This window comes from Silurus aristotelis (genome assembly GCF_946808225.1).
Source record: "Silurus aristotelis genome assembly, chromosome: 25".
Lineage (NCBI taxonomy): Eukaryota > Metazoa > Chordata > Actinopteri > Siluriformes > Siluridae > Silurus > Silurus aristotelis.
In genome coordinates this window covers 11,242,745-11,264,164 of record NC_139598.1, presented here as the reverse complement: position 1 = coordinate 11,264,164, position 21,420 = coordinate 11,242,745, and the positions used below count along the sequence as shown (strand labels likewise).

Sequence of the window (21,420 nt, the reverse complement as noted above, 5' to 3'; positions counted from 1 at the left end):
CACAGAGGGTGAAGGGCCTTGCTTAAGGGCCCAAGAGTGGCAGATTGGCGATACTGGGGCTTAAACCCTCGACCTAGGTCAGAGCCTTAAACAATGAGCTACCACATATATATATTTTTTGCATCAAACAAAAGTGGTCAAATCCATATCGTTGAAACAATAAACGGGTTTTCTGCGATAAAAACTATTCAAAAACAACCGTCGAGCAGTTTTGAGATGGAACAGTAGTTTGGGTGATGGATAAAGAGCTCCACCTTTAATCCAGGGCGGATACGACAGCTGTTATTTGCGTTTCTTCACAGTGCGCACTTTACCGTGGACCGAAAGTGCTACTAAATTTTCCCTGAACAGTCGAATGGAAATTTAACTGTATTTAATTTTATTTCGCAATACTATCTACTGACACTTGTTTTTGCGTTTTAGCCATTATTGCCAGTGAGACGAGCTTGAAACCTACCCTCAGGTGTTCCCGAGCTTTTTATCCCAGAAGCCAGTCTTTGCGCTTTGGACTTCATGGATTTAATAGTGAACACGAATTCTTTCATTCTCTGCCTCCTACAGAATGGTACCTGCTCTGGCGTGAATGCTGGTCGATTTTACTATAAAGAAAGTTGATCAGTCCGCTTCTCACCCGGACTAAAGCTTATATACAGAAGTTTTGAAAGTCCACAGACGCCCACTTTATAACGACATACAGGGTCGGGAAAAAAAAATGAAAAGCCGCTGTTTTGTTTTGGTGGTGTTTTGGTGGAGTTCCTGTTGTATGGTCCTTATAGCTGGTGGCAGTTTTTTGTTTGACAGCGCCAGCGAGCTCCAGTCGAGATCCATACATCGGCGTTTACGGACTCATGAAAAGAGAGAGATGCAGAAGGAGATCTTGTCTATCCTTGGACTAACACACAGACCCAGACCGCATTTATGGAATGGCAAATACAACTCAGCACCCCTGTTCATGCTGGACCTGTACAATGCATTAAACGTTGACAAGAAAAACGAATTAGATGCGAGTTGGAACCCTTATAAATCAGTGTTTACGACGCAAGAACACCATTTAGCCACAGTTCAAGACAACGCTTACTTGAATGAAGCCGACATGGTGATGAGCTTTGTGAATTTAGGTGAGCCCACGTCTCTTTTTTGCCATCTTTCGAAATATTTATTGTTCGTGAAACATCAGTGGTTATGACTTTGCAGTCGGATACAGGGGCGTTCTAAGATGCGACTTCTCTGCCTATCATAACCGTAATCTGTACAGGAAAACTTATTGCCTGTGCACATATTTAGCTGCTATACTATTGTAGTCATCCACCACATGTCTGTGATGAAAGTACAGTAAATAAAAAGTGACTTATATTTTATGCTCAAATATAACAAGTCCATCAGTCCTGTTACTGCTGTAGTCTACTGAAGACATTATCTAGTTATGAAGCCAAGCAAGATTAAAGTCTTGTTTTATTACCTGGGCTGGTGTTGGAACAACATGAACAGGTTGATAGATTAGGTGAATGCTACCCAAACTCTGTCAAATCTTAATTTAAGTGGCACCATGAATGTATTAGAATCAGTATAGAGTAGTAAATGAGCAGCTTTACAACCCATTACACATCCACTGTGATTAATTGCTAAACTCATGTTTTGAATAACTAAATCACAGATCCTTTTCAATTTCTCCAAACTTCTTTCTTTTCATTACGTTGATAGAGGTTAACTTTGTTTCCAGAATTTTTGTCTCTATATTTCTTTGCAAATTCCAAACTGGCTTTCTAAATGTTAATGCTGGTAAGTGGTTTGTTTCTGACACCATAGTCTTATGGTGTCATACTTCTCCATCTACTTAATTCTTATAACTCATAATTCATATTCTGACTCCATTAGCCTGGTGCTATTTTAGTGTACAATATGCATATTTACGTTCCAGTCTCTCCTTCTCTGTTTCTATTTTCTGTTTTCCGGGATATTAATGCACTAAGCCTCTTGAAACATAAAGAAATGAATAAATTGCTCAATTCTAAATTAAGATCTCGTCCACCAAAACCAAACCTATCTCAAACCTAAACTCTTGCTATCTTCATCTGTGTCAGGATCTGGGTAATTCCATACTGGTTATTGAACTCTGCTCTATTAAATGTGTGAACATCAACCCTGTATTATCTGCACCGTGTACTGTGGTCTCACTTTGGGCCTGGAGAGTGCATGTTTCAAAGTCAGAAAACCACTTTCCAACTGCTTATGTGTTTTAGTGCACACAGGAGACCAACTGACCTTGTGGTTTAAAGAGACGCTCCACGTGTACCCTAATTTAATAGCATGTTTATTTGTAGTTACTTCTATGGCTATGCAGCACAAAACAGAATAATATGAATTTCTAACTATTTCCCAAACTTGATTATGTACCAGGTCACAAAATCCATACATTGACCAGATTTATAGCTTTTAGTGCTAAAATCAGTGTCTTAGATCATTTTGTGATTTACCTCTTTTGTGAACTGAATGAAAGCTTGATGGATAGTTGACATGCAAAAAGAAATAAAAAATATGTGTATGTTAAGAAGTACAAACGTTTTTGTTGTGTTCTTTTCTGAAGTTGAGAAAATTAGAATACCACAAACTTGCACTATTTACTGGTTTAGGGATTCGCTTAGGACCTCATTTATGAATGCTTGAAATTCCAAAGCAGTATTTGCTCAGGCCCAAATGGCATGAGCAAGTATTAATAGTGATCAGTGTTTGGGATGAATGTGGTCTTTCCTTCTTCTTTTCATATAAGACTTGATTTTAAGCACTTCCTTGGTGAAGTTTGATGAGTATTGTTGCTTCTGTTATCTATTCAAAGACAGAGACCAGAGGAAGATGGTTCCAGCAAATCAACAATTGATGCAAGGTTGAAGGCTGTCATGTTTTCTTTCCACAAAGTGGTTGTCCTTCAGTCAGGAAAACATCAGTAATCTTGAGAACTGCAATGATCATATAGGCTGGCCTTATTGGCACTTCAACCATATACTGCTGGTACACAGTGAAATAAAACATTGTTCATTTAGAACCATGCTGCTACTTAAACAACACAGAACTATATAAGAATTAGGTAGTCAAAGTAATGTTTTAGTCAAGTTGTTTTAGCACCAATTTAGGGAAGAAAACAACTTTTGTAGAAAAACAGGTAGACTGTTCTTTAGTATGAGTAAGTTTGTATGTATGTGCTGAGCAGAGGTGCAGGGATGTCAGTCCAGTCTCTGGTTATTGAGTAGTCTCATGGATTCAATACAATACATTTTTATTTGTATACTGTTTTTGATAATGGACATTGTTTCAAAGCAGCTTTACATAGGTAATGCTTTAATAAATAATGAATAAGATTGTTCTTTATAATTGTAAGTTTGTCCCTGATGAGCAAGCCGGTAGTGACTGTGGCAAGAAAAAACTCCCTGAGATGGCATAAGTAAGAAGCCTTGAGAAGAACCAGACTCAAGAGGGAACCCAACCTTATCTGGGTGCCACCGCATGTCCATTTATTACAGCTAAACATTGTTGAGGTTTGCAGTGATGGTGATCAAATGCAACCTGAAGTCCTGAGTCACTGTCGTTGACTTTTGCCATTAAAAATACAAACCCGATTCTAAAAAAGTTGTGACACTGTACAAATTGTGAATAAAAACAATGCAATGATGTGGAAGTTTCAAATTTCAATATTTTATTCAGAATACAACATAGATGACATTAAATGTTTAAAAAATATATAATTTTAAGGGAAAAATAAGTTGATTTAAAATTTCATGGCATCAACACAACTCAAAAAAGTTGTGACAAGGCCATGTTTACCACTGTGTGGCATCCCCTCTTCTTTTTATAACAGTCTGCAAACGTCTGGGGACTGAGGAGACAAGTTGCTCAAGTTTAGGAATAAGAATGTTGTCCCATTCTTGTCTAATACAGGCTTCTAGTTGCTCAACTGTCTTAGGTCTTCTTTGTCGCATCTTCCTCTTTAAAATGCGGCAAATGTTTTCTATAGGTGAAAGATCTGGACTGCAGGCTGGCCATTTCAGTACCCGGATCCTTCTTCTACGCAGCCATGATGTTGTAATTGATGCAGTATGTGGTCTGGCATTGTCATGTTGGAAAATGCAAGGTCTTCCCTGAAAAAGATGACGTCTGGATGGGAGCATATGTTGTCTTAGAACTTGGATATACCTTTCAGCATTGATGGTGCCTTTCCAGATGTGTAAGCTGTAACCCCATACCATCAGAGATGCAGGCTTCTGAACTGAGCGCTGATAACAACTTGGGTTTATCCTCTTTAGTCTGGATGACATGGCATCCCAGTTTTCCAAAAAGAACTTAAAATTTAGATTCTTCTGACCACAGAACAGTTTTCCTCTTTTCCACAGTCCATTTTTAATGAGCCTTAGCCCAGAGAAAACGCCTGCGCTTCGGGATCATGTTTAGATATGGCTTCTTTTTTGACCTATAGAGCTTTAGCCGGCGACGGCGAATAGCACAGTGGATTGTGTTCACCGATAATGTTTTCTGGAAGTATTCCTGAGCCCATGTTGTGATTTCCATTACAGTAGCATTCCTGTATGTGATGCAGTGCCGTTTAAGGGCCCGAAGATCACGGGCATCCACAGTATGGTTTTCCGGCCTTGACCCTTATGCACAGAGATTGTTCCAGTTTCTCTGAATCTTTGGATGATGATATGCACTGTAGATGATGATAACTTCAAACTCTTTGCAATTTTTCTCTAAGAAACTACTTCTGATATTGCTCCACTATTTTTTGCTGCAGCATTGGGGGAACTGGTGATCCTCTGCCATTCTTGACTTCTGAGAGACACTGCCATGCTGACAGGCTCTTTTATACCCAATCATGTTGCCAATTGACTTAATAAGTTGCAAATTGGTCCTCCAGTTGTTCTTTATATGTACATTTAACTTTTCCGGCCTTTTACTGCTACCTGTCCCAACTTTTTTTGGAATGTATAGCTCTCATGAAATCCAAAATAAGCTAATATATGGATTGGTCTCACTTTCAACATTTGATATGTTATTTATATTCTATTGTGAATAAAATATAAGTTTATAAGATTTGTAAATTAATGCATTCCTTTTTTATTCGCAATTTGTACAGTGTCCCAGCTGTTTTAGAATCGGGTTTGTAGTCCAAATCCATCCTCAAAGCTCCTGTTCTTACTTCGTTATATTATGGATCCCCAGGCCGTTGATGTGAAACCATCCCCAGCTGCACAGAGTGGCCTCTAATTGATAAGAACCGCATCCATAAGCAGCCCTGGACGAAGCGAACAGATTCGAGAAGAGGAGCGGGACAGAAACACTGATCACTGGTACCTCAGGAGCATGTTTTACTCGACCGAGAAAAATAGAGAGCGAGAGAGAGAGAAAAAGAGAGAGAGAGCTATAAAATAATTTCAATTTAGTTTGACACCATTTATGTTCTAATTTCCGAGTGGTCTGTTTTAAGGTGTGCGTTTGATCATTATACCACGGGAACAATTTTTTTCTCCCATTTTGGTTTTAAGGGGCACTACATCATCTAGAGCAGTGGTCCTCAACCTTTTTTGCACCACGGACCGGATTAATGTCAGACAATATTTTCACAGACGAGCGGGGGGGGGCCTGTTACAACTACAAGAAATTAAAATGATACGACCGGCATCAAAATTTGTTCATTTTGTTAGCTTGGGGGTATTAATTTAGTGGTGAAGTATTATGTGTTAGCGGCCGGAGCAGCCCCTTTAAGAAGGTAGCGGATGTAGGTAAGACATGTGACTGAGGCATCTTGACATGCATCAAGAGTGAGTCATAGACAGATGTGGTGGAGAGAATCCGGTAATTTTCTAAAATAAAAGATCATTCAGAATCAGACAATAAATAAAATGTAAATTATGTATTCTTTCTGTGTGGCCCGGTACCAACTGACCCACGGACGGGTGCCGGTCCGCGGCCCGGGGTTTGGGGATCACTGATCTAGAGTGTAATGGAACGTTGATTCTAGGCATTCAGTGGCCCAGTCGAGCTCTGCGGGGTCATAAAACTCGCTGCAGTAGTTGACATGAATGTACATTTAACACAGTAATGTGGCGAGGTACACATTATCCTATCTTATTATTACCTTATCTCCTTTAAAATCTGACTAAGAAAGATGATCTGAAATAGCTCCACACTGTGAAATTATGACTATATTTTTTTAGATTGAGTTTATCAAATCATCCTTAATATTTGCAAACCAGTAAGTGCATTCTAAAAACAATGTGTACAAACAGCAAAATATTGTCTTGCAAAAGCCTATATTTTTCTCAAAATCCTTAGTTCATCTCTTAAAAGTAAGTATTTGTGTCAATGAACATCTCATTCCCGTCAGAATAAAAAGTCCCTTTATCTTTGTTCACAAACAATGTCTTCAAAATGTTTAGTCATGTTGTCAGTATGATGGTGCACAATTTTAGGATTTCTTGATATAAGCTACAGTTTGGATTACAATGATTGAAAACGGACAAAGATGAATTTCTTCTGTACGGCATCTATGAATTTCAGCAGCACAAATTTCTTTATTTGATTGCATATTTGATTTATATTAATTGCAAGAGTATAAGTAAATAGTAAATAGTTATAAGGCTATGGCAGTGCTATGGCAGTGAAAAATGGGCAAACACTGTTGTAAAGGTACAAGTAGAAGTTTATAAGGCTATAGCATAGAAAAAAATTTGCAAAAGCTTAACAAACAAGTACACTGTATGTATACGTAAATGTGAAATACTAGGCAGGATGTACAGTAGATATAGATACACAAATAAAATAGTTGTGCAGATGTATGTAAGGCAAAATATGTGTAGAGAATGAAGGGTATAAAAATATAAATAATCAATATGTACATTTTATGTACAACTGTACAGAAGTTATATACAGTGTTTATACAGTGATTTAACAGTGTGGTGGACAGTTCAGTAGGGTAATAGTGGACGCAAAGAAGCTGGTCCTGAACCTGCTTGTTCTGATGCGTATGTTCTTGTATCTCCTTCTTGATGAAAGGAAGTTAAACAGTTTGTGACTGGGATGTGAAGAGTTCTTGATGATGTTGTGAGACATCACAACAGACATCTGCTGTGGTGAAGGTGCTTAATGGCAGAGAGTTGGGTGCCCGTGATGTGTGTGGCCGTGGTTCCTACATGCCAGAAAACTACAACTATCATACCAATCTCTAAGCATTCAAATTTAAATTATAAATTCAAATTTTATTTGTCACACATACATACAGAGTACGACATTGCAGTGAAATGTTTTTATACGACTGTCCAACATTTAGTGTCCATGTGCTGTATAGTGTGGTATAAAGTGGCACTGTGCTGTGCAAGTTCAGAGTTTAGAGTTGAGTGACAGTCCAGAGTTAAGGTGTCATATAATAGTGCAAATTTGTGCACAAAGTTTTGCAGTTGTGTAGCAGTTGTGCATTCAGGTGCAGAATGCTACAATGCACCCCTATTGTTATTAAGTGCTTTGAGAAACTGGTTCTGAAACACCTCACTGTGGGCCTACCACCCACACTGGACCCACACCAGTTCACCCGAACAGGGTGGATGCAGTTTCCACGGCTTTTCATTCAGCCCTCACCAACCTGGATAAAAACAACACCTACATCAGAATGCATTGACTTCAGATCTGCGTTCAATACAGTCCTCCCCACTAAGCTCAGTGACCTGGGTATATGCACCTCCACTTGCAGACTGATTCTGGACTTTCTCACTGACAGAACTCAGTCTGTTATGTTGGGCAAATAAGTATCCTGAACCCTTATTCTAAACAACTGCATCCCACTTGTGTTCTGAGCCCACTGCTTTACTCCCTGTTCAATCCATGATTGTGCTCCTCTGCATAACTCCAACATCATCATCAAGTATGCAGATGACATTACTGTGGTCTGCTCATTGTAAAGTTTTGCAAATCTAACAACAGGAGACCCTACCCAATCTACCTCAAATGTAACTTAGGTAGAGAGGGACCAGTTTTAAGATCTTGGGAGTTCACATCTCTGAGGCTCTGTCCTGGCACCAAAACACTTTAGCTATGGTTGGTAAGGCACAACACTGCCTGTACTTCTTGAGGAGTCTTAAGAAAGCTCATCTAACAAGTTTTTACCGCTGCATCATCGAGACCCTCCTGATCAACTCCATCACTGTATAGTATGGAGGCTCCACTGTGTGTGAACACAAAGCCCATAATTAATGGAATTGACTGATTAGATTTGCTTTTGGATGCAAAATATTTAATGTTGGTGTAAAGAACTTGAATGTGTCACATTTGTGTTTTTTGTGTGATGCTTAGATTATTATTATAAATATGGTGCATCCGGAAAGTATTCACAGCGCTTCACTTTTTTCACATTGATGTTACAGCCTTTGCCATGACACTCAAAATTGAGCTCAGGTGCATCCTGTTTTCACTGATAATCCTTGAGATGTTTCTAAAACTTCCAATTTCAATTCAGTTGATTGGACATGATTTGGAAAGGCACACACCTGTCTATATAAGGTCCCACAGTTAACAGTGCATTTCAGAGCACAAACCAACCATGAAGTCCAAGGACTTGTCTATAGACCGCCAAGACAGGATTGTATCGAGGAAAGGGTACAGAAACATTTCTGCATAATTAAAGGTCCCAATGAGCACTGTGGTCTCCATTATCCGTAAATAAAAGACGTTTGGATCCACCAGGACTCTTCCTGAAGCAGGCCTCCCAGCCAAACTAAGCGATTGGGGAGAAGGCCTTAGTTAGGGAGGTGACCAAGAACCAGATGGTCACTTTAAAAGAGCTCCAGCGTTTTTTCTGTGGAGAGAGGAGAACCTTCCAGAAGAACAACCATCTCTGCAGCACACCACCAATCAGGCCTGTATGGTAGAGTGACCAGACGGAAGCCACTCCTCAGTAAAAGGCACATCACAGCTAAAGGACGTCCTGATCATGAGAAACAAAGATTGAACATTTTCAGTAGACTAGTCAGAATTTGAGGGAAAAAAGAATGCAGCAATGTACATTCTTTGATGAAAACCTGCTCATCATTAAAGCGCTCTGGACCTCAGACTGAGGCAACGGTTCATCTTCTAACAGGACAACGACCTTAAGCACACAACTAAGATTACAAACGTCTGGTTACAGAACAACAAATGTCCTTAAGTAGCCCAGCCAGAGCTCAGACTTGAACCTAATTGAACATCTCTGAAGAGATCTGAAAATGGCTGTACACTAACGCTCCCCATCCAACCTGATGTAGCTTGAGAGGTTCTGCAAAGAAGATTGGGAGAAACTGCCCTAAAATAGGTGTGCCAAGCCTTGAAGCTGTAGTTGGTGCCAAAGGTGCTTTAACAAAGTATTGTGCAAAGGCTGTGAATAAATATGTACATGTGATTTTTTGTGTTTTCTTTTTTATATACATTTGCAAAGATTTCAAACACTTCTTTCATGTTTTCTTTTTGGAGTATTGTTTTTAACGAATTTAATTCATTTTGGAATAAGGCAGTAACATAACAAAATGTGGAAAAAGTAAAGTGCTGTGAATACTTTCCAGATGCACTGTAGCTGCGACACCACCTCCTCTGCCATTTAGATGGGGCTGGTGGGTATAACTTTACCTAGGAGGACCAGCTTCATTTAAAGCTAGATATTCATTCGGTTTAATCCACGTTTATGTCAAACACAGAACATTAAACTCCTGATCGTTAATAATTAAATTTATGGTCAGTGCTTTTAAATTCAATTCATTTTTATTTGTTTAGCACTTTTAACAATGACCATTGTCTCAAAGCAGCTTTACACAGATATTGTGGTGATTAAGAATGAAAAAGAATGTTCTTTATGTGTAAGTTTGTCCCTGATGAGAAAGCCGGTGGCGACTGTGGCAATGAAAAACTTTTGACATGAGAGATCTAATATTCAACAATCCTATCTTTAGATCGGAGGTGCTGCCTGTGCATTTAATCTTATTTAATCTAATGTTAAAGTTACTTAATCAGACTTTCTGAGAATTTCTACATTTTGGTTTTACTCGGGAGACAGACATAGTCTCAATTTGGTGGACCCTAATTGACGACTCGGTGCCACTAACAGACGGTTGGTTTAAACTGTTCGTCTGCTTCCTGGCCTTGGCTCTGGATAGTCACTAGTTAACTAGTCCTGTTCTGAGACTATGACCTATACTATAAAAATGAGAGCAGCACCCTCCTGAGTGGGGTGGATACCTTTATCTTAAAGAACCTATATTTTTCTAAAAACCTAATTAACCTAATTAACTAATTAATCTCCTGTGCCCTGGCTCCCATTATAAACTTAACCTGTGCTGCTGCTGCCCCTAAAAGCCTTGCTAATTTCATGTGTCTTAGAATAGAGTCTTTGTTAACCAGATCTCTTTAAGGTTTCTCTTAAAGGCGGAGAGCAAACCTGTTTGAGACATGAAGCAGAGAGGAATGTTGCTCCCTTAGGCGAGCCTTAGCTTTGGCTTTACGTGTATGCTGCCGAGTCGTCATCCACTCACCCCGCTGCGAGGGCTCTAATGCCGGAGCTGGGCAATGCTAACTCTACCTAAGGCATTCAGACTTTCCTCTGCAGAACCTAGACTGCTCTTGCTCTCAATGCTCTCTAGACTCTGGATGTGCTCCTCAAATGCTTGAATCTTCCCCATCAAAGAGCTATTTAACTTACACTTCTCACAGATAAAATTATCGCTAGCGACAGAGAAAGACTGGCTATACATACCAGACTCCATTCAGTGGATGAGATGGATGCTTGTGATTTCAGAGAAATTACATAACCTTAATTTTGGTTACTGCAGTGTGTGTTTTTGCAATTCTGCTGGGAAAGGCCTCCACTCACTGCTTTTGAACAGAAAAAAAGCGCTCTTCCAAAAAGAAAAAAGTAAAATGCATCTAATGGAATGTAGAGAATACAGGAAAACAAGATGAAATTTCAAGATTGTTTAAGGTAAGAAAGATAGAAAACTGTAAAACGTAAACTCTGACACAAACACGAAATTTGTGGCATACAAATCAACAAGAGGAAGCTGCGTCACACGGCTCAACTGTGTGGATTGGAAGTAGACTGGTACCCAATCTGGAAATGCAGGCCCAAATGCTTAATGCCTTTTGACAAATGGCAGGTGGTGGGAGATTTTCTTTAAAGACATGCTGAACATCCACTTTGTGTGCTGACTTAAGGTTCTTTATGATGAGACCCACCATAGTCATGTAACGGTCAAACCTAATGTAATTCAAGCTGTGAATTTACACAGTCATGAGTCAGCAGAGAAATTGTTATGAGCAGAGGGTTGTGGTGTTACTCCCAATGTTTCCTTGGTCAAGCTGCAGAGGGAGGAGCTCAGGAGGTACAGAGCAATGATTGTGGTGAATGCTGAACTGAAGTCTGCCACATGTTCTTCTAAGTCAGATGGGCATGTGCTAACTTTGACTCTATGATGGCAAGTTTCTCAGGGCTGCTCTGAAGGTGGGGTATTGGGTCCTCAGCAGTATACTCATCTCTGTGGTAATTCAGGTTGTTGCATGTAATAATAGTCTAGGAGACAGTCAGGTTTGCCCCCCATGGATCAGAATTTTTTGTCCAGCATATCCCACATATGGGGATTTGTAACACCTTGAGAAAAATGACAGAGCAGGGCATATTATTGTGCTAAAAGAGGCCACTGCCATTAAGGAATACTGTTGCCATGCTTTAGTGTAAACTAAACTTCAAACTCGGATCTCAATTTAATCAAGCGTCTGTGGGATGTGCTGGACAAACAAGTTTGTTAACAGTCCCCGTTTTTAAAAAAATTATCAAATTGACAGTTCTCAAATAAATAATGTTACTGCTTCTAGTTATGGGGGTTTGTTTAAGAGACAGACTTTCTGGGTTGAGAAAATGCAAATAAATATTTATTAATTTTCATAGTGTATGATTATTATTTAATAACAACAATTCAAATAAAATTTTTTACATTATACATAAAAAAGAAATCCTGCTACCCAGTCATATTCACTTTGAGTGGTCTCAGATTAAATAGAAAATGACAAACCAGAAGATGCTAAAAAAAAAAAAAAAAAAAAAAGCTGTTTGTTGTATTCTTAGGTTGGTTTTGTGTGTGTGCGTGATTCTAATTCTATAAGAACTCTTGCACAGAGCTCTGACAAAAAATGGCCTACAGAAATGTGCAGTCCACATTGGGGACAGTAAAACTTGGGACAAAAAAAAGAGCATTTGGCTGAGGTACTTGTATCTCTGGAATGTGAACCACCAATATTTTGACTTCTCCTTTGGAAACAGCTGCGTTTCCTTTTTCAAAGATATTTTTCCTTATTTATCAGCTCCCTTAGGAGAAATCCATCTCTGCTGTCTGACAGTAGCTTCCTCCTTACATTTGCCCCTTTGGCCTGCTTTGGGCTTGCATATACAAACATATACGCACACACTGCAACACTTAGATAATTCTAGCAGGCCTCCACATGATATAAGTACAAAAGCAGTATATGTAAATGTACTTGACCAATAGACCTCTACATTGTCATATAATAGATGTATAGTTGTTCCCCTAATTGTTACCACTAAGTTGAAGGCACACAACTGTACAGTGTCTCTGGAACAACATTTAGACCAAGGAGCTTTTGCAATAGCATAAAACTTTCCCTTCAATTGAACTATTTTACCTAAAACCTTTTCTATGAGGACAGTACCACTGTGCACAAAGCAGGCAAGCTAGTTTCTTTTCTTACCACCATTTGGATGATGACATACAGAAGTTTGGCATCTTTTGCTACACCCTTTAAAACAATATAATATAATATATAATTATCCCAAATTACTTTAAACTCACTTTGCCTTTTTGATCCTTCCATACGGCATATCCAACAGTATCTCTTATATGGACAAACACAGCATCCCTTTTTTCCCCATTCCAAAACAATTTCTCACATAACAAAAACAAACAGTATTATTTGTGACAGGTTAACTAGAAGGTAGAGTCAGGAGTGAGGGCACCAAGGGACATTGTGGCCAAGCACTCAACTCTCAAGTCAAGGGTTTGTACATCCAAATGAAGTAAGATTTACAGCACTTTTTAAATGTGCTCACACTTTAAAAGGGCCAGACTTCTGATTCTCAAGCATGCTATCATTGGTGCTAAGTTTGCTATAAATTTGAGAATGAAATCAGTGGGATTGTGGCTTTAATTCCCCATTCACACTCAGCACCCTCAATGAGAGCAAATTTCTTCTTCACTTTCAAGACTTACTGTCGGGATTCCCATGAAATCAGCTGATTCTCTGACAGACGCTCTGTGCTGACTGGGCATGATTTCTTCTTCCTGCACCTGTAGATTGTCCCTTGGGGATAGTCTGTGTTTTTTTTAAGTCATTGTTGGATTTGGCAGCACAGTACAACTCCCAGAATACATTGCTGTCTACAATCATAGCCATTGCACACTATGATATCCACACACTAAACACACACATTTAAACACAGTCACATACACAGTAATAAATGACTCCTAGGTCACATGCTCTCTGTAAAGTATATTATTTTGTTACCAGACATTACCGGATCTTGTTTTTGGTTTTCCTGGTGTCTGATTCATGTGATGCTAATTGTCCATTGCCTGATTTTATTATTTTGTTTTATTATGTATATTGGTTTGCAGTTATTTTTATAATTCCTTATTTTAGAATATTTGTTACTTATCCTTACATTTTATTTAAGTTTGTAGATATTGTCTTTTTTAATTTAGGCTTTGTTTGGTTAAATAAAAACAATTCTGAAGAGATTTGGTTTGTTGATATATTTAACAGACACAGACACTAAAATGTTGGAATAGGTTTTGGTGAAACATTTAGTAAATCTACAGTAATAAGTTAAGACAACAATTGGAAAGTTTTATTGATGTAATAAGAAATTAAATAGATGTATAAATAAATTAGCCACAATTAACAAATTTATTTTGCCAAATAATGCACTCAGAATTTACTTACTTATTTGTGAACTACACCATTCATTATTCACTGAACAATAAAAAAGATATTCAGTAGATATTACCGTAATTTCCGGACTATAAAGCGCACTCATATATATATAAGCCGCACCCACTGAATTTTACAAATATTTTTATTTTGAACATAAATAAGCCGCACCTCTACACTGTCTACACAAGTCTACACTGAAACTAATGTACTTTACACAGGCTTTAACGAAAGACACGTTACACACGGTGTAACGGGTGAAATATGTTGCGCTTCCTTTAGGAGTATAATAGCTGTATTTTGGGAATAGTCTGGCACTGCATTCTCCGGGATTACCGCATGTATGCAAGATGAGGAATATGTCATTATTTTCTGATGCTCATTTCTAAGTTTCTTTGACTAACCCGTAACGCTGTTGCCAAGAAAAATAAAGAAGCATGAGTTTTGGAAACCTGTCTGTGCTTATATGATTTCTGTTGCAACTGGAGTTAGCGAGCTCTCCCTTCACCCTGACTCAACGTGTTACAACGGCTTGTATCTAAACAGTAGCCTACCAAGAAAGTCATTGTTCACTGTCTTCCTCCTTCCTTTTACAACTATTTCTCTCTGGAGTTTATCTTTTGGCATCGGCGTGCGTTAAAAAAAACTTTTTTTTCACCCGATGCCGTGCAGCTCAGAACACAGGTGAGGTTTTTTCGTTTCCGTTCGGAAATTTAATTGGTCTAATGTTATGGGGTTCAGTTTTTTGGCTTGAAGTTTGTGAAACCGGGAAAAACTCATGAAAAATTCATAAATAAGCCACTTCGTTGTTTAAGCCGCGGGGTTCAAAACGTTGGAAAAAGAAGAGGCTTATAGTCCGAAAAATACAATAAATAATAATGTCTTAAGGGTTACTGAAACATTATTCATCTGTTTCTAATAATTGTGTGGTAAACATTCCAATATTTGTTTTTCCTCCCTTAAAAATACATTCAGACAGACACACATGCCCCATTTACCCTAATGTTTGTCCAACTCCAAATATAAGTAGACAGTATAGGAAATGCAAATAAATAAGAATTAGCAGAATAGTATCTTCAGTGACTATGTTTTCATGGAAGAGAGATCAAGATTTCTGCGTGTGTGTGTGTGTGTGTGTGTGTGTGTGTGTGTGTGTGTGTGTGTGTGTGTGAGAGTGTGTGAGTGACTATTTTCCATCTGTTGTCTGTGTCACTGTGTGGGCTAATGACTATACCACAAAGGGGGCAAAAGTTATACAAGTAAAAATATGAAATGGGATTTATTTATGATTATCTAAGTTGGGTCCTACTATTTAAATTTATTTAAGGAAAGAAGTAAAAAAAAAAAAAATACAGGTCAGTCTGACCACACAAAAATATTTTTTCTCTAAAGAAAACACTGCTCTTATTATAATAATAAATTGGAATTCAAAATAGCAGCATGCTAGGATATTTGTGCATCTGAAGTGGTCATCAACTCATTTATTATCACCAGACATTGCAGGACATCTGAACATAATGGAATATAAATATCTTAAATCAGTTTGACAATTGAGCTCTGCAGCCCCATGTGCTGTGTAAACCAAGTCAGGAGTCTAACCAAAAGGCTAATCCATTCAGACCAAAACGGGCTGGATTACACTCCACAGCAGACCACACACTAAAAAATGAGCAACTGCTAAATTTTCTTTTTTATAGAAACATTAAACTCATGGTTTAATAACCACCATCCAACATGACAGAGATACTTCAGTGATCAGTAAGTCCTGTGCAGGAGGATCTCTCTACTGACCAGAGGCTGATTGTGACTTCTGGCCTTATCACTCATGGAAAACTAGAACTTTCATTTTTAAGAAAAATAGAAGCCACTGTCATAGCAAAGTGCCTGAATACTTACATCAATGTGATGTTTAGTTTTTCTTTAAATACCCTTTGTATTCTATTCAGCTGTCTAGTTTAAATTAAATCCTTATTGTGGTCTGATTACAGGTTGACAGTACCACAGGTTGGATGTAGTTTATGGTATTTGTGGGCTGTCCAAATATGATCACAAGTAATGCTGAATATGCACAGCAAAGACGTGGTCCATCATAAACTCTTGAGTTGCTTCTGAAATATGCATATTATGTTCATGTGCTGGGAATGAGTAAAACACCTTTGTTTAAAAGATGAAGATTAGCCACTCCTTGTGGCACCTCCATATACTGATTTTGTCAGTCAAAATGGAGGAACTGGGGTGTGAACAGCAGTGGTAATTTTGCTGTATATAAAAATTATTTACTAGTTTAATTTACACTTTGTTCTTTTACTTGCCTTTTTTTAATCCTTTGGTTTTTGTATAAGGATGCCGTGGGAGTGTGTTTTTTTTTTTTTTTTACCTCCATGTGGTTAGGAGACATGGAAATCCAATCAGCACAGAACATTTCATCTTGGAACAGTGGTATCCGGTTTGACATGTACTTCTGTGGCAAGAATGACAGACCATGTGCCAAGCCTGGGAAGCAGAGCAAGGGTTTGGTGGTGATGGTTTTGTGTCTGTCTGTGTGCTTGTGGGTGTGTGTGTGTCTGAGGTGGATGAAGCAGCTTTACCAGGAGATGACAAATTTGTCATATGGCTTAAAGGCAAACTGTGGATATCATTCATTATTTTTTCCTCTTGTTGTACTGACTGCGTTAATCCGCATAACAGAACCTCCTTTGAGCTTCTATCTGTCTGTCATAACCTTTGCTGTGGGAAATAATTTGTTCAAATGATTTTTTGATTTGTATCAGAGATAAAAAAAAAAAAAGCATTATCTCACAGCAGACTCTCAGTGGGCACTCTCTAATAACAATGTCTTAATTAAATAAACTATGTGTGAATGCTGCATTTAAAATGTATTATGTGTTCTGCTGTCTAAAAATGTAAGTTCTTAAGCTCCTGTGTTCCCATGTGTCTCTTTGGGCAGTTGAGTATGACAGAGAGTCTCCTGACAGAAGACACCATAAGGAGTTCAAATTCAATCTATCCCAGATCCCTGAGGGAGAGAAAGTTGCAGCAGCAGAGTTTAGAATCTACAAGGAATGTGTGGGCACTGCTTTTCACAATGAAACCATACAGCTGAGTGTTTTTGAGGTGGTGGGCAAACGACTTGACAGGTAAGAAACAGTTTTGAAATAACATGAATTCTTCTTTTTGTATTGTCAAATGCAGTGTATGCATAAATGCATTAATAGTGACTACATGCTTTGAGACTACATTTTCTTGTAACCACCTCTACATGGAATTTAGAACAGTGCAAATACACATACAAGAGGCACTGGTTTCAGTTTTGTACCATGTAGTTTGTATATTTTAAACCATGACCGCAATGCCTGACTGAAAATAGGTTGATGACTAAAAAAGAACCAAGTTAAACATGTCAGATGTTGACGTTGTGGGAGAAAGGAGGCATGATTTCCATGACTCATAACAAGGGCATGATTGGATCTTGTGTCCACTGTTAGAAAAGCAACCAATTAAGTGACTATTTATGGTTTGTCACCAGGCTGCTTTACACAAAAAAATATATTTTTTTCCCCACTCAAAACAGTGACTCGCTTTTCTGTTTAGTGTGAATTTTGTCCAGATGAACTTTTTCACTATTTCATTCACTGATTTTTGGCTTCAGACTAATTACACATCTTTATCTTATTCTACCTCAAAATCCTAACTAGCACCGATTAATTCCTAAGATGTACTTTGGTCAAGGTGGACCTCACCATGACTCTGGTTAAAAAGAGATACATTTCAAGACAAGATTTCTCAACTCAGAAATCATCACAGAATTTAATTCTTTATTGGCCACCCTTACTTCACACATCAATTTTCTGTGAACTGAAATACAATACATACAGTGTTCCATTATTAGTTCCAAGCAATACTTATCCAAGTTGGAGCTGACATTAAAAAATTCTGAATGTGGCCTAATTTACTACTGTCTACAGCTCAAACAGCACCATAATTCAGGTGAAAGGACTGTATTTTTGCTTTAAACTCAGTGGTGGGCAGTCAGGGCCAGCAAAGACTTCTCTACTGGTCTTAACACTATCAAAAGCACTGACCTACATTTACAACTCAAACTTTCTTTTGGCTTCTCTCATTAGGGGTCGCCACAGCGGATAATCCTATTCATGATCCACATGTTTAATTTGGCACATGTTTTTACACTGGATGCCCTTCCTAACGCAACCCTCCCCATCCCCATTTATCCAGGCTTGGGACCGGCACTAAAAGTGCACTGGCTTGTGCAACCCTAATGGCTGTGGTTGGTTCCCTGACCAGGGATCGAACCCGGCCACAGCGGTGAGAGTGCCGCATTCTAACCACTAGCCCACCAGGGAACCCACCTACATTTGTAACCTAAATTCAAAAATTTGTTCAATAAAATTGTATTAATTTTTTTTTTCGTCATTTCATAGTGTTTCTCTTGGCTACATTGCTTCCAGTATGTGTATGTGTATGTTAGATTTGTTTTGTCCAATCAGATTTCAGCCTCTATGTGCTGCCATGTCAATCTAATCTGCCCAGGGCCTGCAAAGTCATTACTGCTGCTGTTTTTACCATTGTCTCCTTAAGAAATAGCTCTGTTTCTTTAACCAATCAGATTTCATATTCGCCTCACAGGGCAGCTAGCTGGCCCAGAGTAGCGTTAGCATTTTTCCATCCTCTGATTGGTTGGTTAGAGGGAAACAGTTACAGCCAAGTTTGGCTGGCAAAAGACGTGTGTAGCACGCTGCACACATTAATACATCTGAGTTAGACTTTTTTTATGCCTACGGAAGAAGAGAAATTGATTTGGTCTCGAACATACTTAAAAATACATTTTGAAGAAAAGCTAGACATCGTGAGGAGGTTGGCCGACCCCGAAGCTAGCTAGCTTGTCTTAGCCTGGGAAAGGGTTCGTTCACCACTTATAGACCAGTGAATACAAGCGGTACCACTGGCTTACAGCCTCTGAGGAGCGCTGCAAATTATGAGTCTGCATCTCAGGTGAGTAGGTTGTATTTTATTGACATTTTTAATGTTTTTGTCTTGTTATTAGATTATGTTATCAATAACATAATGTAGGTACACAGTTGCGGTGGTAGTGTATTGTATAGTATTGATGGTTTCTATAATCGCGACATGATAGTGGTGGTATTAAGAGGTGGATAAAGTCGGGTAAGTCCCCACTGAAGGCCCAGGTACCAAATGCACCACCCGGCGCTGTTTAAACTACCTGTTTTCTCCACATTGGAAACTGTTCTATAGAAAACACAACATGTTTGATAAACTAAGACAGTCCAAATTTATGTTTCTACATAATATTTCTAGCATCTAGGAACTATCTAAAACTAGGAACTATATTGAAGGGTTGGTTGACAATTTTTCTTGTATATACAGAGAAAATGTGAAATTGAAGCTTAGTTGTGTAAAATTGTCCAAAACCTGCAGTGTTGTAAATATCAGATAATGATTTATGTGCACCTGCAATTGATTTTTACAGCTAAAGGTGAAGTGCAGATTATGGTATGTTTCGTTGAAAAGAATTGTGTGCTGAATTTGGCCCTCTGATATTACAGTTTTTCTCAACTGCTTTCAGTCATTTCTCAGATCAGAATTGAAGTTTGCAGATCTCCAAGTGCATTTCTCAAAACAACACGTACAAACTGCACAACATAGTGGATAACCGGAAAATACGCGTCACCTGCTCAAAATGCTTTGTCTATCGTGCAAAAGCGTGTTTTTTCATCAATCATTGTGTCAGAGGCAGCAGAATCCTATGTCATTTTTTCAACAATGTGAACGTGACAGGCAAAATTATTAGTCATGTTGTCAGTAGAACATCATATTCAGTTTTAGTTATTTAAATTATACTCAAGTCAGGTTTTGATGACTAGAAACTACTAAATTACGGTACTGGTGTGTGTCATAATTTACAGTGTTCCTCCGGTAAAAAAATAAGTTACTTTTGCAAACCATTGTGCATCAACCAGGTGTTACAGTAATTTACATGCTATGAATAGATAATTGAAAAAAAGAATCGAAACAAAAGATCACACTGGATTCACATTTTTACTGTACTGTCAATAGTGGTACTTACATACAGAAAACAAAGGAAACTACACATAGGCTATTTACCAACAAATGAAAACCTGAAAAAGACAAAGTGGGAAAAACTATACATGTACAGAAGGTAAAGGTGAAATTATATGGCAGTTTTCCTATATGTCATGTCGGTCCTCTCTGTTGGGCCACAGATTCTCATCCACATCACAACATATATTTTCCCTTGCTATGCATGGTGGAAAGAATCTTCTTGAGCGCCTAATCCAGCCTCTGCATGCATCTGCTGAGATGTCGCCACATACTGCATCCATGGCAGCCAGCAGTGTCATCCGTGTATGTGGCTGATGATCATTAACCTTCCACTACGCAGTCTTAATCCTCTTTTTCTTCCTTCAGCTTCCATTATCAGAAAGGGGAACACTTGTGTTGTGCACTGTATATATATATATATATATGTGACCCTGCCAAATCAGTTTTCATGAGTTGCACCTCTGAGCTATTTCACAGAACTGGATGATCATTGGTTAGTCTAGAGTTGCACATGTTTCTCTTTGTTAACAAAGGTGAAGACTCACCTGAGAGCAATTTGTCAATTCTGGACATATTTCTTAGCAAACATGTACTCACAATTTGTAGAAATCTGTATAGACATACAATTCTGAGAACATGTTCACTCATTTTGATAGTACAGACATCCAACCTGAGAAAAAGACTAATTGGTTTGGTGGTTGTGACATTTCAGCTGAGAACCAGGACAAGTTATTTTGCACAGCAGGACAAAAGCAACAAGAATTGTCAAAAGCAGCTGACAGATGTACAGAACCATTTGCATGTTGTCCAAAAGCAATTGCAAATTGATGAAAACAACAAGACATTGCTGATATGATGTAAAGAACTGACAACAGGTTCTGACGGTGGGACGAGTAGTTTTGAGAAATGCAGTTCTGTTGTGAGAAATGACTGAAAGCAGTTGAGAAAAACTGTAACTTATTGTTGATTGATGTTTTATCTGATTAGCTGTATGTAGCATGTTTTATTGTATTGTTAAGGTGTATACTGAATTTGGAACTTTTTGGTGTTTTCTTTGTAACGGTTTCTTTGGGGGAAGGGGGAAAGAGGGTTACAAGTGTAAACAAAAAAGATTGTCTTCTTACTTTGAATTTGTTGCCATTGTCTGAGCAGTAGATGAGAAAATGTGTGAGAAAAAGATTTTCACTTGCAAAATCAGACACCTTTAGAGAAAATATGGACTGTTTTGAAAACTGTTTTTAAAATATTTTGTGCATAATTGGCATTCCAGAAGGGCCTCTTTTCATGTCCTCATTTTTCATAGCTCAAGATTATACCATT

General features: G+C 38.4%; 2 protein-coding genes across 4 annotated transcripts in view; both read left to right on the top strand.

The window, feature by feature from the left end:
* The window catches only part of LOC310719795 (receptor-type tyrosine-protein phosphatase H-like), a 74,217-nt gene extending 60,663 nt beyond the window's left edge, over positions 1 to 13,554 (top strand). For both annotated transcript variants that reach the window (XM_083529902.1, XM_083529904.1), the window contains exon 18: positions 13,487 to 13,554. In XM_083529902.1, the coding sequence (XP_083386028.1) occupies positions 13,487 to 13,539 (53 nt within the window). In that variant the 3' untranslated portion in view covers positions 13,540 to 13,554. The remainder of the gene's footprint in view (positions 1 to 13,486) is intronic.
* The window catches only part of bmp6 (bone morphogenetic protein 6), a 34,369-nt gene continuing 13,107 nt past the window's right edge, over positions 159 to 21,420 (top strand). The window contains exons 1-2 of one of the 2 annotated variants that reach the window (XM_083529995.1): positions 159 to 1,118; positions 16,949 to 17,138. In XM_083529995.1, the coding sequence (XP_083386121.1) occupies positions 713 to 1,118; positions 16,949 to 17,138 (596 nt within the window). In that variant the 5' untranslated portion in view covers positions 159 to 712. The remainder of the gene's footprint in view (positions 1,119 to 16,948; positions 17,139 to 21,420) is intronic. The other variant, XM_083529994.1, reaches the window with a different exon arrangement.